Below are 16880 nucleotides of genomic sequence, written 5' to 3'. Positions count from 1 at the left end.
CCTGGGGAGGACCCTCCTCCATCAGGGTTGTAGGCCCCCACCGGGCTGCCTACCTCCCGCGCCGGAAGTGTCGGGTCTGCCGCAGTTAAAGCAGTCATCCTGAGACTGTCTCCCGCCCGGTGGAGAGTGCTGCGGCGGGAGGCTAGCAGTGGGCGGAGGACCCGATGTCCTGGCAAGCCTTAAGCATGTCGGCTGATTCAGGATTTTGCCCAGGCCGTGATTGCTCTCGGCATTCCGTGGAAGCGTTCTCTTTGCGGCATGAGGAATTTCGTTTTGGGCCTCCTCGCTATCTACCTCTTGGCTTCCTGGAGCCTGTTCGCAAATTCGGCATAGGGCTCTTGGGGTTTTGCGAATGGAGAGAAACTCTGGGTTGGCTACAGCGGCATTGGGGACTTTGACAAATGCCTTAGAAGCACTCAGAAGCGACCGTAAGGGGTGGCCTCAGGCAGGGTAATCTGATCGTTAGGATTGGCAAAAACATGAAACCGTTAAAGCTGAGTGGTGTAGAAACGCCAGAGGTGGCTGCTCTGTTGAAGCACTGCTGGCGGAACTCACTTTCCCAGACCACAAATTGTGCAGGGCTCCAGGAGCATCACGAAGGTGGTCTTCCAGTCATCTGGAACTATTAAGGTGGTTCCGCTAGCGATGGCCTCCAGCATGCCTCTCCGCGGTAGGGGCTAGTGACTCCTAGATCCGCATTGCACGAGACTCCGGTAAGAATGTTATAGTTTAAGAAGTGATTACTTTCGACAACCGCCGGATGGCGCCACACCTCCCCTCAGTATCTGTGAAGTGGGCCGGGCACAATGCAGAATCTCGGCATCGTCTTCCGTCAGGGGTTTCTTTCTTCTGCAGATGCGTGGCTAATCGTTCTCTGTGAGAGTTTTGAAACCAGCACCGTGCGATGGCGTGACGGAGGTGCAGTGGCTTCGAGAAATGAAGGCGGAGCAAGGGGCGGCTGAGCGAGGAAGAGTTTGAAATGGGTGAAGGCGGGGGGGCAGAAGGAGGACCGTCCAATTTAGTGGATAGAAAATTCGGGGTTGAAATTGAAGGTGAAAGATCGAAAAGGTACACAGCAAAGGGCCGTGGGTCTGTACAGGCTGATGGCGACAAAACATTGTCTCCGCGTCAGTAGCAGCGACATCGTAGCGAGGCTCTGTCGAAGAGTCGCCCGATGTTTTCCCAGTCCTTAGATTCAATGTCCCCCCTCTGGGTACCATGGACACTGAGCTTCAATCTCCTCAACCAATTTGCGCAGCTCCCTTCTCTTTCACGGGGACCCTGCGCATTTCGTTAAGCTTTCAGTTAGATCCAGCGTGCTTGTCATAAGCCCTGCTTTTGCAAGCTGCCATACTGAGCGGGGTTCGGTCGGACGAGAGAGTGTACTAGGGCGTGTCTCTGGATCGCCGATCCAGAGGATGGCGATGTCACAGCAGTGGTCCCTGGATAAGCGATCCAGCGGACTTCGATTATCGGCGGCCCTTCCCAGGCGGCGGTAGGGTGGAGGTTAGAGGATTCGGGTTTTCGGCACCAGCATGAAACCGACCCATCGAAAGCGTAAGAGCGAGACGAGCAGCGGAGATAACATCTGGTGGAGATAAGCCAGCGGGAGACCGAGGAGTCCGTGTTCCTAGCGAGGTCTCCCGTCTGCGAGTTCCTGGCACCTTTTATTGTTATCTATTGGGGTGTAGGAGGGAGGACGGGGGTTCGAGGAGAAGCGGGAGGTGGGAGATCATCATGTGATGAATGATCTCATCTGGCTTCGTCTTGAAGGAGAAGCGTGCAGCGTCTGAGCCTAATCCTCACCTGGGGGCAAGACCATTGTCCCTGCGCCCGGTGATTGAGTCAGACAGTTCATGACCCGTGACTCATGGGGGGATGAGGAGTGGGGGTGCGATGCGACCGGCAAGGCCGCAGGTCCGTTGGCGTCCCAACGTTCTACTACGGCGCTGCTGGGTCGGCAGTGCACTACTACAGTGATGATCTCGAACCTCTGCTAAACATTACTAGAGACAGCACCTCCATGTCTCTGCAGGGAGACTATTGAACAAGTGCAATAGAAAGGGGAAATAGAAAAGGGAAGTACAATAGAAAAGGCAGGGGATCCAATTGATGCCAGGCAGACTACTCTAAGCAAGGAGACAAGTACCAGGTGGCAACCTGAGAACCATTACTAGACCAGTTAATACTACATCCTGGCTTCTCATTTCCCCCTTTGCACAATCAGAACTCAAGGGAAAAAATATGAATTTTGGCATGGAAAATGCTCCTGGGTGCTGCACTGTAGATGGTATCTGTAAGAAAGAAAGTAAAATGTTGCTTTTTATATACTATAGTAAGTATTTTCACACATAAACATATTTTAGTGCACAAATATAGAATTTAGGAGTTATAAAGAATATAATCTTCACAGACTTATAATCTAGTTTCATGAAGTTCATATATAGTATCTACACTTAAATATTCGAAGACTTTAAAGAGCATTTTTATATTCCTAATATACTTTTTTTTTAATGTTAACAAGAAGGTATGTAGAATGACCTTGCTCCAAGACTAAGAAAAGTTCCTTATCACAACCTATTTGAAATTAAGAGTGGTACAGTTTGTTGGCTAATTGGCCTACAGGAAAGGAGGGAGCATGGTAACCTTGATGCAGTAGATAGAAGTACTTTTTAACTATTTTGAAGTTTGTTGACTAATTGGGATACAAGACAAAGTACACCTGCTCTGAGATCATATCCCATTTAAAAACTGGTAATGAGCTAGCAGAAGAAGAAAGGTCAAGGGTTAGAGGGGAATAATAGGTGATGTGGTAATGTAGTAGTTTATAATCATGTTAGTATATCTGAATGCTTTTATATTGTAGCTAAATAATGAAACTTAAAGAATATGTTAATCACTCCTGTTCAATATATGTATCCTAATGCTTCATGCTGCTATAAATGTTATTCTCCTGCTATAAATGTTATTCTCTCAGTTTAAAGTATAAAATAGCTAAAACAGCTTGCTTCTCTAGACCCTAATCAGTAGCAGAAACTCCATTCAGAAGCTCCTTAAGGCCTCTAGCTAAAATCTTTTTTTTAAGATGCTTCTGAAGCCTAGTTTCAATAGCCATAAACAGTAATGGAACATGAGTTCTTGTGCCAAACAGACACCTGCTGATAAGAGGGCCCCTAGCAAGCTTGGGATAGTGTCTTCAAAGCAGGGGAGTGGGTCAGGAAGACCTAGGTTCTTGTGCCAAGAGGTACCCGCTTATAGGAAGCTAAGATCCTGTGCCAAGGTAGAAGGCCTTTGGATGAAGGGGTAAAATATGATGGTGTCTTCACAGTAAGATAAGGGAACCAAAGACGTGGCAGGTGCATGGAAATATATCATGAAGACACTAACGAAGGGTTGACAACTAAGAACCAAATATTAATTACAGGAAATGACCATATAGAGATGTATTAATTGGAGGAGATACCACCTGGTATATGACATAGTATGCCTAGATGAATTGTAATAGGCTATGGCCCTCATCTCCTAGCCAATGGAGAAGTGAGGGAGGGATTGGGTGGTCCTGAAAAAGTATTATAAACTGTTGTAGAACAAAGGAAGGGTGTGCCTACTACTGGGTGGACACCCGATCTTGCAAGACCGTAAACCAATAAAAGCTTTGTTACCTGCTTCACCAATTTTGTCCAGATTATTTTGAGGGTCCTTGGACCCACGTTTCTAACATATCTCACATTCCCTCGTAAGATGATGGCACTAGCCATATTTGGGCAGAGGAGTGATCACTGTTACAGAGGGGCCTCCTCACTGTGACAGTTGCTGAATAGTGCCTCCAGTGTACTGGTGGACATTTGATGGGCATGATTGCGCCTCTCACAGCATATTTGGGCGCCCCAGATGTCAGCACATTTGAGGGATCCCAAGTGCTATCAGTGAGGAAATATCAGCTCATACTGCTGCTAGAACAGGTGATCTGACAGTAATTGTTGAGTGATTCTTTACATCCAGCTTTGTAAATGCAATTTATTTTTCATAACCTCTAATGGAATTCTTTTATATATTGTGAGTTTAGCCCAGGACAATGAGGTGCTGAAGATAACTTAGCTCAGAGCTGAATTCTGCCACGCAGCATCAGCGCTAGAGTATGTATGATTGCTCAAGGGGCAGAACCTTGAAAATGTGCTAAGATTCCTCCTGATATGTCATATGATAAATGTTTTACAAATACTTAGTGACTAAGGTCCCAAGTTACAACTGTATGCATCCAAGACCATGTGAAAGCCAAATATATCTGTCCTTGGCTGTCCTTCACAGTCAAAATGCCTTGTGGTAGATATGGGAGCATGTCTGCCCTGGTGCTTTTTGCCCTGCTGTTGACTCTGCCTTCTCCTTGATTCTTCGTGGGATTCGTGGCAGGGCCATTACATTATGCCCCAAATGTTTCTTCATGAGCCCAGTGATTCTCCATTTGCACTGCGAGTTCTTCCACAATGTCTTCCACGCATGCACGGACAACCTCCGTTTCCCACATTCTGATTGGCTGAATCTCCCCCTGTTCCCCCCACTCACTTTCACTATTCTAGTTTTAAATGACTCTCAACACAAAACAGGAGCTGGGGATCAACGTCCTCCCCCCCCCCCCCCCCGTCTAAAATACTTGCATGTGCGATGGAATCACCGTCCCACACCGTCCCTCTGTCTAAAATCTAAATGTAAGATCCTTGTGTGTGCAAGAAAACCACTGCCCTCCTGTTCGTGGAGCCTGCACACACCACTTTTCTGTCCAAGTTTTCTCCCTCCTTTCCAAAAACCAAGGTTTCTCCGTCTTGTTCCCACTGCAAGGGGGGGAACCGATTCTCAGCACCTGTCCATTGGTGGGTTGGGCCAGAGTAGTGAGGTGGGAAAAATGGCCCTGGTTCTGCTACCAAGGAGTTTTGCATGGGCTATTTTTCCCAGCAGCGAAGCCACCGAAGCAACAAAGGGGCATTTCAAAAGAACCTAAATCTTTGTAGTTCTGGAAATTCATGGAGCAAAGCCAATGCCCCGGGGCGGCACTGGGGCAAAAACATGGCAGACACGCTGCAGCACCGGGGGCAGTGCAGAACTCCCGATTGCATTGGGGCATTCCCTGTGCCAACAGAGGAGCAATTTCGCCGTTCAAAATTTGCCCAAGTTTGTTACTTTTTACTCATTCTGCCCCCCTCCACAAAACAGTATATCCAGGGGGCATACATTGAAAATGCTGGGGGGGAAGAATTAGGACTAATAAAAGGAAACACTTCTTCACGCAACGTGTGATTGGTGTTTGGAATATGCTGCCACAGAAGGTGGTGATGGCCACTAACTTGGATAACTTTAAAAGGGGCTTGGACAGATTTATGGAGGAGAAGTCGATTTATGGCTACCAATCTTGATCCTCTTTGATCTGAGATTGCAAATGCCTTAACAGTCCTGGTGCTCTGGAGCAACAGCCGCAGAAGGCCATTGCTTTCACATCCTGCAGGTGAGCTCCCAAAGGCACCTGGTGGGCCACTGCGAGTAGCAGAGAGCTGGACTAGATGGACTCTGGTCTGATCCAGCTGGCTTGTTCTTATGTTCTTATCCAGGGGAGGCTATTTTCAGCTTAGCATGGATTCCTTTTCCTTCCACTGTTGTTAAGAACAAAAGAGGAGAGCTGTTGGATCAGACCAGTATTGCATCTAGTCCAATATCCTGTCTCACACAGTAGCCAATCATTTCCTCTGGAGGTCCAACAGCGGAGAATAGAGACCAAGGCCTTCCCCTGGTATTGCCTCCTGGCTGACTGAACATGGAGGTTCCCTTTAATCACCATGCAGAGCCACTGATGGACATTTCCTATAGGTTCTGGTTGAAAAATATAAGTCAACAGTAAGGAAAGCAGAAAGACAATTTGAGGACCAGGTTCAGTGGTGGGATTCAGCAGGTTTGCACCACTTCGGCAGAACCGGTTGTTAAAATGGTGCTTGTAAACAACCAGTTGTTAAATTATTTGAATCCCACCACCAGAACCTATTGTTAAATTATTTTAATCCCACCATTAACCAAATTGCTAAAAACATTAAAAACAAGCAGTTAGCATTTCCTCACATATATCAGAAACAAGAAACTGAGTCAGCTGAGCCATGGGATGACAAACAATGTAATCCCAAGCAATTTTACTCTCTTCTCAGTCAATTGAAGGACTTAGAAGGCAGTAACTCTGATTAAGTCTGCACTGAAAAAAGTGAAAAGATTACTTAAGAAGGATGAGGAGATGGCAGAGAAACTTAATGCAGCAGCAGAGGCAAGGGGTCAGGAGCCCTCCACTATCAGGGCTTCTCAATGCTGGGCCTGGGGCAGCTGCCCAAATTGCCCCATAATTAAGACCACCCCTGGAAGATTTCCAAACCAGAAACACCTTTTTCAGTAATAGTGTCTGAAGCACTTAGCCAAGTGGGTGAACAGAAATAGAGTTCTGGGACTACTGGGGAAATTAAAAGCTAAAAAGCCTCTTCAACTGGATACAATATACTCACAGGTTTTGAAAGAACTCAAATGTGAAATTATTGACCTTTTAATCAGACATCAGAGTCTCTACTACAGGGCTACCCACCACAGGAAAGTAACAACTATAGAATCATTTTTTTAAAAAAGGAATCCAGAAGATATCCAGGAAAATATAGACCATTTAGTGCAGAATCTGTTTCAGGTAAATTAGTAGAAATTGTTATTTCAGATAGCACAATGCATATAGAGGAACAAGGATCACTGAGGGGAAATCAGCTTGGCCTACAAAGGGAAGTCCTGCTACAATTGTATGGAGTTCTTTGAGAAGCATGTGCATCTTACTTGGTTACACGGCCTTTCATAACAGTAAGCAAGGATAAATGGATGCTTCTCACAACTGCTGAGAATGAGCACCAACATCTCACAAAGTTTGATACTGAGACTTGTGCTATTTTTATTTGTTTAAAAATTATCTGAGCAGTGCAATAGCCAAGTTGGCATACGATGCCAAGTTATTCCGGATAATTAAAACCCAGGCTGATTCTAAAGAACTCCAAGAGAAGTGAGTTGGCAAAAATATGGAAAATTAAGATCTGTGGCTTGGATCTTTTTTGACAGAAAGGATTTCTATCTACAGAGTGTGATTTTGTTGCTCCCTATCCCTGCTGCAGCTCAAAAAGTACCCTTAAACACAGTTCTTGTGAAACTGGGGATCCCCGGAAATAGCATGAGGATAGAGTTGGAAATCTGGGGGGGGGGGGGGGTCAGGAAAAAATGGCCACTTCTGCCCATGGAAATCTTTCATGGGATCCAGCTCAATGTGAGTAGGTGCAAGTTGTTGCACATTGGAGCAAAAAAAATCAAAAACAACACGCACACCACTTTAAATATATGTCGGTGAAGTCTGAGACGTTGATGGTGTGACCATGTTTTGAACACTGTGTATAGTTCTGATTACCATACCTCAAAAAAGATAAAATTCAGGCGATAACATAGTTGGAGAAAAGTCTGAAATGTCTGGTGTAGAGAAAAGACATGATTTTTAATATTATGCATGTGGTAGAAAAAGTGAGTGGAGATAACTTTTTCTTCCTCTGCTATAGTATTAGAACTCAGGGTGCCCAATGTATTTGGCAATAAATTCAAGATGGACTAAAGAAAATGCTTCTTCACTCAGTGAGTAATTAATTCACTGCTTGTGGACACAGCAATGGCCATGATCATAGGTAGTTTTAGAAGGAGCGTATTCTGATTCATGGAAAATATGTCCATGAGAGACTATCAGTCATGATGACTAAAAAGAAACCTACATGCCCATAGGTTCAAATACCAGTGCTAGGAAGAAGTGTCACAGGGCAGGTCTTAGCCTCTATGCACTGTTTGCTGGACATCAAGGAACTGGTTATTTTTGTGAAACAGGATAATGGACTTGATAGGCAACCACTGTTCTGATCTGATATGGCATATGTTGGTCTGTTTCAGTCAGTTCAGTGAGTACGCATGAGCTGACATTTTTACCACATGACACTTAAAAGCAATTTTGACCCTCTGACATGGTATTGTGCAGAATACAGAAGATGATTGTTAGGTCTTGGAACCTTAAGCCAATAAACAGACTCTGAGATATTGAGTAGCATTTATTGATGAGGCATCAAAGCACTGAAGCTTGGCAAAGCCATTTATGACAAACCTGGCATTTGCCATCCTCTTTGCCCCGGTTGCAAGTCCCCCCTCCCACTTTCCCAAGAAGTTGTGTGTAGTCTTGCCCACGAGGCCCCAAGGAAGAGACGACACGCGGAGATTCCATCTGGTGGAGAGAGCCAGTAGCAGGAAGCGTGGGATCCCGTGATCCTGGCAACTCTGCCTTGTGCTAGGCTCGGGGTCCTTTTATTAGGGTTTACAAGAGGGGGGGCAACGTGGGCGGACCGGAAGGCAGGAGAGCGGGAGAGCAGGAGATCATCATGTGATGCATGATCTCATAGGGCTGCTATGTGCAGGAGGAAGCATCCACGTCTGGGTCTAATCCACACCTGAGGGCAGGAGCCCCTTTGTCCCTTTGTCTGGGAAATCGGGTGACCGTGAGTCAGGCATCTCATGACCTGTGACTCATGGGGGAACGGGGGTTGGGGGAGCGAGTGCGCCCAGAAGGCCGTAGCCAGCACCGGCATGCCAGGCGCTCCTTCTACGGTTCTGCTGGGATTCCATCTGGTGGAGAGAGCCAGTAGCAGGAAGCGCAGGATCCCGTGATCCTGGCAACTCTGCCTTGTGCTAGGCTCGGGCTCCTTTTATTAGGGTTTACAAGAGGGGGGGCAACGTGGGCGGACCGGGAGGCAGGAGAGCGGGAGAGCGGGAGATCATCATGTGATGCATGATCTCATAGGGCTGCTATGTGCAGGAGGAAGCATCCACGTCTGGGTCTAATCCACACCTGAGGGCAGGAGCCCCTTTGTCCCTTTGTCTGGGACATCTGGTGACCGTGAGTCAGGCATCTCATGACCTGTGACTCATGGGGGAACGGGGGTTGGGGGAGCGAATGCGCCCAGAAGGCCGTAGCCAGCACCGGCATGCCAGGCACTCCTTCTACGGTTCTGCTGGGTTCGCGGGCTCACCCCTACATCGTGAAAAACAGCCCCTGGAGCTGAGGCACCCCAAGGTCAGCAGCAGATGGTAAAAGAGAGGCAGCTGGCTTCCTGCCCCATGAGATAACGGATGTAACTCTTTTTCTCATGGTACCAGGGTGACAGGGGAAGCCTAATTATCTACAAACCATGTGAAGTCATAAAGAAAAGAACAAGGAAAGAATGTTGATTTTTTTTAAGCAGTTACACATAGATACTATCCGACAATGGTACAGTTTTAGCAAATGCAGGTTTTATAGTTGCATTAAAGAAAATGGTGACATTGAAAGAACATAAGCCTCTTTTTACTGATTTCCAGAAGCATTGCATTTGGTTGGGAAGTTTAATTTCAGCAAAGAGTGATTTGTCAGATACAGCTTCTAACTCTGCTGATAGTCCATCAATTTTGGCAGCCATCGATTGTCTCATGTTTCGCCACCACCCTTGGAGGGCAAGAAAAACCAGACTATCTGAATAGTCCCAAGACTAGTTTGTGAGGCAATTGACTTTTCTTTTTTCTTCTTATTGATAATGTCAGTGATTGCCGTAGCCCAGACCCCACCAAGCAGGAGTCAAGACAGCAGTCCGGTACTTCACTGTTTATTTAGTCCAAGGCAAGGATCAACACAAGCAAAGGCTCACTCATTCCAAAACAACATTGCTGCCACACTGCAACCTTCTTCCTACAGCCTTATGTACAGAATGGTCTTCCCACTAACTGCCAACAGAATGGCCTTCCCACTCATTGCCAACCTCCCCCAGCTGCACTCCTTTAGTCTGGTTCCTGCAAGGACTCCCTGTTTCTCCTCGCTTGCTCTAAGGTTGCCAACCTGCTGCTGCACCTCCACTCCTGTAGGTGGCTCCACAGCTGCCTTCATCATTGTTCCCGGAGTTCAGGTGACCCTGGGGGTGCAGGAGCTGATGGGCTGTCCCCTGACGGAACAACTGGGTACTGGGGAAGAACAGAGCTGGGATCTGGCAGTAGCTTTGGGTTAGCAGTTTCCAATCTAGGGGTTGCTTCCTCAGGAGTTTCCTGATCTCCTGGCCCTGATCCTGTGCCCACTACTGGAAGCTCAGGCTCTAAGTCTGTGTGAGTTGGCTGGACCTTTGATGGCCCAGCCACAGCCTCCTCTACTCCAGACTTCATATCTGAGGCTCCTGCCATGCTGTGGGTCCCTAATGGCCCTGCTACAGCCTCTTCCTCTGCAGACTCACCATCTGAGGCTTCTGCCATGGTGCACAGGGACCTGACACTGATATGTGGAATGGCAGAGGAGAGCCAATCAAAACTGGAATCCAAATGTTTCATGCTATTTTGTATTATTGTGAAGTGTCTTGTTTTATCAGCTTCCTGACCTGTTCCCATTTTCTTCTCCTCATTTTGCTCTTTGACTTCAGTGTTTGTGTTACATGTTCTTTAACCGCATACTTGTGGATTTCATGGAGAAAATCCTCCTTGTGAATGGGCTCCTTCAAATGAATGAAGGGTTTAGAAAATTCTTCACTGACTGACAACACTTTTAGGATGAGCGAGTCGAGAGATCCACTATATAAAATCCACTGTTTGTTTAGGATTTTCTTAAACATTGGCCCCTCAAAATGAATCCTGGTCACTATTTTGTGTTTTGTGCCTTTTATTTTGAGTTCGTCTTGTGGCATCACTGCTTCAATGTTTCACAGCAGGGTGCTGCAATTCTCTGAGCCTTCTACACTCCCTCCTTTGAAAATCAGCTCCCCAAAACTGAACAAACTCTCACATCTTTTGGTTGAATAGATGTGAATACGTTTCTTCTTGTCCCATACTTCACAAGGAGTTGTAACTCTAACTGGAGTAAAATGTACCTGTGGTAGCTGCAAATTCTGTACTGGGCTTTCACCAGCAGGAGCTCTTCAAGGTCTCAGGCCAGAGACCTTGAAACAGAGACCTTTTGTATACAAGGCAGGTGCTCCACCTTCGAGCCACAGGTCCTCCCTATAAAATGGAGCTTAGAGCCAGTCACTGCAGGGACTCCTTTGCGCCTGTGCTGCTGTCCTGCTTTGAAGCCTACAGGCAGCAGGAGTCAAGGTGAGCAGGCAGGCTGTGAGGCAGACATGAGTAAGGCAGAATAGGCACAAAGCAGGACGGAGGTAAGTGGGCAGACATCGAGACAACAGGAACAAGGCCTTATGGAAACTGCTGAAGCAGCAAAGCTGTCAAACTTCTACAGGCTTATATAAGAAGCTAGAATCCATTCCCTGCCTTTTGAATGGCCTGGATGAGGTCCAGGCTTCTGTAAAGAACTACAACACCTTATCTTCCTCCTTAGAGAGATTGCAGGGAGCCAGACACTGGGCTGATTGTTGTGTGTTCTTTCACTAGGTCCTTGTCTCTGCCCTGGTCCTCCACTGTCTTTAATCCTGAAGTTCTGGGCCAGCATGGGGTGGGGGACTTCAATGGGTCTTGCCAGGGTTCCTGCAGTAGCTCCAGGTAATCAGAAATTGCCAAAAGGGGTGCAGTGGTTCCCAGTACGTTGGCTCACTGGGCGAAGGGTTCACAACTGGTTCCCTTGGCAGGATCATTGGTAGGATCAGGGGGTCTGTTTGCAGAGTACTCAGATGGGTTGCACCTTAGCAATCACAGGGACTGGGCAGGACTCCTTGCCATTTGAAACATCTGCCCCAGTGGAACTGGGGCAAACCATAACAGCCACTTTATTTCTTGTATCCTTCCAGGAGCAATTTAGAGATGCCACTTTTGTCAAACTCCAAACAACCTTGTCCAACCAATTCTCATTGAGAAAGATGGAAAGGGAATCTATCTGCCAACACTGTTATGCCCTACTGTGGTTTTCAAGACTAAACTAAGAGTGCCCTCTTGAGGCTACTGTGCTTGCATCAAATAAGAGTAATTAGGGCATGCAGAGAAGCATTTTTAGTGGAACTCCCTGGAGATCTGCCAGACTTTCAGTATGTCTGGCTTTTGGGAGCCAAGCCAGTAAACATTTCTGAGAGGCTGTTTTATTTTTAAGCCACTATTAAGATTTAACTGTACTAATTGTACATCAACTGGACATTTTAGATTTCTGTTGTGCAATGTTTTGCTACCACCCTGTGACTTGGAATGGTGTGAAACCATTTGTACAAATAAATGAAAAGATCTCTATGAGAATCTACCCACAACCTACCATTTCCTAAATGGTGCAGCTCTTTAAAATATGCATATGCTCTCATTTATTGAAGGGGTAGGGGAAAATTGGGCATAATTTTAATGCATTCCTAAGCTATAAACACTATTCTTTATGCAATCATCATATAATCCTTTTTTAATGTGCAAGTATTAAATCCTAGTAGGCTTCCCAAAATTAAGTGGATTTCCAAAGTACATGTCTTTAGGAACAAGGAACATGAGCCTTTGAGGGATCTATCCACCTGTGCAGTGCCACACAGGCCAGGAGGGGACTGCACAGTTGGGGCCAGTTCCAGTTGCAAAGAACATGAAACATATTGTTGGGTTGCCACCTGCAGGTAGGACGGTTGTATTGTTTGCTGATCAAAAACATATCACTCCAAATTCTCCTCTTTTTCATAGCCATTCCAGAACTATACCCTCAGTTCTGGTAAGTTACTGCACTGAAAGCCAGCCTCTATGGGGGACCTGGGAATGTCCCAGAATTACAGCTTATCTCCAGACTACAGAGATCAGTTTCCCAGGAGAAGATGGATGCTTTGAAGGGTAAACTCCATGGCACATCACTGTAGTCCCTGTCATCCTCAGGTTCCATCTCCAATAGTTTCCCAGCCTGAATCTGGCAACTCTACCCCCCCACCATCCCCCATCAGTGGCTGGGGGAACCTGGCAACCCTTCGGAGGGATCCAAAGAAAGGGAAGATAATACATTTAATGGTTCAAGCAATATGGTTGAAATAAAAAAGCCTCGTTTGCTCAGCACCACCTGGGGCTGTTGATTGTCTCTGGGCCGCCCTGGGATCAACTTGCTGTTCCTGCAACACAGCTTTTCAAACTCGTTGTGGAGTTTTGTTTGTCAGTACATCAATCTGAAGATTCCACACACACTGTTTTAACATTTGCTTGAGTTCTGAAGAATGAGCAAATGCCTAATGCGTGTGTAGTGCTATACACAGAAGGTTTATTCCACACCATAGAAAGCAGAGAAAGGCTGAGCCTAGAATTTCTGGAAGGAGGGTTGTTGTTCTGAAAGGGTGGCAATCTTAGGAGCTGCAGAGTCAAGTGTGCTTTATAATTCTTGCAGCCTTACATCTATTGATTTGTTGTACCAGTATATAAGTTCTCCTTTCCGGTGCAGTCCCCAGTCCTTCATCAAGCTCTGACTTTGAGGACTCTCTGTCTCCTGGCCCTGCCCAAGTACCAGATATTTTATATTTCAAGAGTTGGAAGCCTTCCCAATGGCATGCAGTTATGGCTGCAACCTCTAAGTGGTGGCTGGCTGGAGATTTCCTGGGATTAAAACTGATCTGGGTGATGGAGATCAGTTCATCTGGAGAAAATTGACTTGATGGTATTATACCTTACTGGGGTATAATCAAAAGATGGATGTTGAATCATAGAATGTTAGGGTTGGAAAAGACCTTGGAGGTCACCGAGTCCAAGTGCAGGTCTCTCTAGGCATCAACTATGATATACATCCTACCTTATGCTTCTGTGACCAATTAAATACCCATTATTGTTGGAAGGTGCACCCCAACTTCACAGGGATCATACACATTGTTCATCCCCATGTGAGTTCTTGATGGACCCTGAGCATTACAGCTGGGGGAAAGATTTTTTCCTACAATAATAGCGTTTTCAAGTGGAAAACATACTTTGTGCTCATAAGAGTGAATGACATCCATTCACTTCAATGGGAGAAAATAAAATGTTATATTTGGGGAACTCTGTTGGAGTGGGAATGAAGCCCTGCTTCTGCAAGACCCAAGTAGGCAGGTTTCTCCCTTTCCCTGTGTGTCTCATGTTGCAATCATTTACTTTCTCCACAGAATTCAGTAGGAACTGTGAAGTATCGGGTTACAGTTACTCTTCTTCACAACTCTGGCCTGAGTCATACTGAAGTGTGGCAAAGAGGTTGGACCAGCTTTTCATATATTGTAATAAATTAAAAAACTGTTAATACTTCTTGTTCTGTGCAATTCATTAGAATGTACTTGCATATAAATGGGTTTTTCCAGTGCCGTAAGATGATAAACTTAAAAGAAAAATAATTAATCCTGGGATAGCTCATTCTCCTCTGTTCATCAACTTTGGTCTTCCCAGTTCTTATCCTTACATAGGAAAGAACAGCACCTGTGTCCATTTTACAGGTGAAGGTGAGAGTCCGCAGCCTGGGGGGCCCACCTGGATTCGTCTCTTTCAATGGAGACCCAGGTGGCCCTTACGACCCGGTCTGTGTTTTTTCATCTTCGCCAGGCCCGGCGGTTGGCTCCCTTCCTCTCCCAAGCAGACCTAGCCACTGTGATCCATGCAATGGTCACCGTTAGGCTAGACTATTGTAACTCGCTCTACGCAGGCCTTCCCTTGGTTTGATTCGGAGGTTAAGGCTGGTTCAACACGCAGAGGCTCGGTTGCTCACAGGAGGCGCCTTTCGTGACCATATCCAGCCTGTGTTGCACCGTCTGCATTGGCTTCCAGTCGAGTTCCGAATCGTCTTCAAGGTGTGGGTAAGACCTTTAAGGCCTTACGTGGCCTGGGACCCTCGTACCTTCGGGACCGCATTACCCCATACGTCCCTGCTCGGCCTCTGCGTTCAGCCTGGTGGAACACTCTTCCTCCAGCTGTCCAGGCCCTGCGGAATCTCGGTGAGTTCCGCAGGACCTGTAAGACTGAGTTGTTCCACTGGGCCTTTGGAGAGACCAGCCGCTGAGTGAAGTCCCCCCTTTTGTTTGCTCCGCCATGCTAGGGGTCCCTTACCATCTATGGGACCCACCTTTCCCTCTCTCTTGGGGAGAGTTTTAAAAATGGGTTTCGCTGGACGCCTTTCATTGAATTAACCACTGTTTTTAAGGGAATTTTAAAGGGATTCAATGATCCCATTTTATAATTGTTGGAGCCTATATGATGTGTAAACTATTGGTATCTAGTTTTTTCTCCTTTTGTTTGCTTGTAATTATGATGGAATTTTATGTTGTACACTGCCCAGAGCCCCCTGGGGATAGGGCGGTATAGAAAACTAAATAATAAATAAAAATAAAATAAAAAAGAGTGACCCCCTGCACTCATGTCAACAGAACAGGAGAACCCACGGATGGTATGCTGCAAATGTCATAATAGAATCTGGTGACATCACAAACCATGTAGTGAGCAGTCTAGTGTTTCCACTGGAGGGCCTTCTTGATCTGGATCCATGGGAATTTTAGGCAAAGAGATGAAGTATTTAGAAATGGTAACCACAAAAAATGTGGTAACTATGGCTACAGCAGCTGGCACTGTCTATTTAGTGGCTAAGACCATCATGGCAGGGATCAAGAGCCCTCCCTACAAGCAAAAGCCAATTCCTTTATCCAGTGAGTAAGAGGGGATAGAGAGATATTCTAGAATTGGTTGTGACTGAACAAGAAACTGTTCAGAAGAGGGTATATTCATATGCTGGAATTCAGGGCACAGCCTTAAAATGACTGGCCTTATTTCTTCAGGACCTGGGGGGACCGCAAGTACCAAATCAAATTCAACATGTTGGTATTAATCTTTAAAACCCTAAATGGTCTGGGACCAACAAATCTGCAGGACTGCCTTCCCTGATATACCCTTCAGAGAGCATTATGTTCAACAAATAATCTTCTGGACATCCCTGGCCCAAAAACTGTTCAGCTGTCCTTGACCAGGACCAAAGACTTTTCAGCTCTGGCCCCAGCCTGGTGAAATTCTCTGTCCAGTGAGAGTGAGACCCTGTGGGATCTATCACAGCTCTGCAGGGCCTGCAAGACAGAGTTGTTCCACCACACCTACAGTTGTGGGTAGCAATGGTATTCCAACTCAGATGGCCTCTCCTCTCTTTTTCTTCTTCTTTTGGTTGTTATTAGGTTATTGCTGTTGTCCCACCCCCCGCTGGATGGGTAAATGGATGGGTGCCATCAAAATGGGAATTTTATGTTGTTGATTTTAATTGTTTAACTTACTGATATTCACCACTCTAAGCCCATCTGACAGGGTGAGTGGTTTATAAATGGAATAAATAATAATCATAATTCCAGGGCCTGCAGGGTCTGCATCATAATTCCAGGGTCTTTTAATTCCTACTCAGCATGTGCTCAAAGGCTGACTTCTTTTTTTAATCTCTGCAGTGAGACAATCTGCTTAATGAAATGTGAATGGCTGTGAGTTAAATATCAGATATTCCCAAGTGGCTGATCTTGCAGCTGGCATTATATTACTTGTAAGAGCCAAAACTCTAAGAGAGCAATTTGTTGAAAGAGAAGAATGCATCAAATTATTGCCTTATCAGAGCACGTTGGGCACTTTTATTTGTTTCTGTGCATGTGGTATTCATTGCCAGTTTAAAGTTCACAGCCATCTTTCTTTTTACTCTCTTGACATTTTCAATACCCCTTTCCTTTCCTTCTTCTATTGCCAGGACTTGCCGTAGAGCAGCAGATTCAAAATGCAGCTGTGAGTGACTCTGGAGAGCTCAGGGGACTCCTCCTTTCCCTACATCCAAAGCTGGATGACTATGCCAAGAAAATGGTTCTCCATGGCATCACACGGTGTGTTTACTTACTAGACAAGGAGGTGAGAATTCAGAATTGCAACAC

General features: G+C 46.0%; 1 protein-coding gene across 2 annotated transcripts in view; it reads left to right on the top strand.

The window, feature by feature from the left end:
* ARMC12 (armadillo repeat containing 12) overlaps positions 1 to 16880 on the top strand; it is a 37081-nt gene that overhangs the window by 13329 nt on the left and 6872 nt on the right. Inside the window, exons 2-3 of one of the 2 annotated variants that reach the window (XM_048497115.1) lie at positions 14115 to 14199; positions 16703 to 16857. In XM_048497115.1, coding sequence (XP_048353072.1) covers positions 14115 to 14199; positions 16703 to 16857 — 240 coding nt within the window. The remainder of the gene's footprint in view (positions 1 to 14114; positions 14200 to 16702; positions 16858 to 16880) is intronic. The other variant, XM_048497116.1, reaches the window with a different exon arrangement.

Source organism: Sphaerodactylus townsendi, linkage group LG05 (genome assembly GCF_021028975.2).
Source record: "Sphaerodactylus townsendi isolate TG3544 linkage group LG05, MPM_Stown_v2.3, whole genome shotgun sequence".
NCBI classification, from domain to species: Eukaryota; Metazoa; Chordata; class Lepidosauria; order Squamata; family Sphaerodactylidae; genus Sphaerodactylus; species Sphaerodactylus townsendi.
Note: the sequence above shows the minus strand (reverse complement) of the source record. Positions and strands in the feature narration are given on the sequence as shown.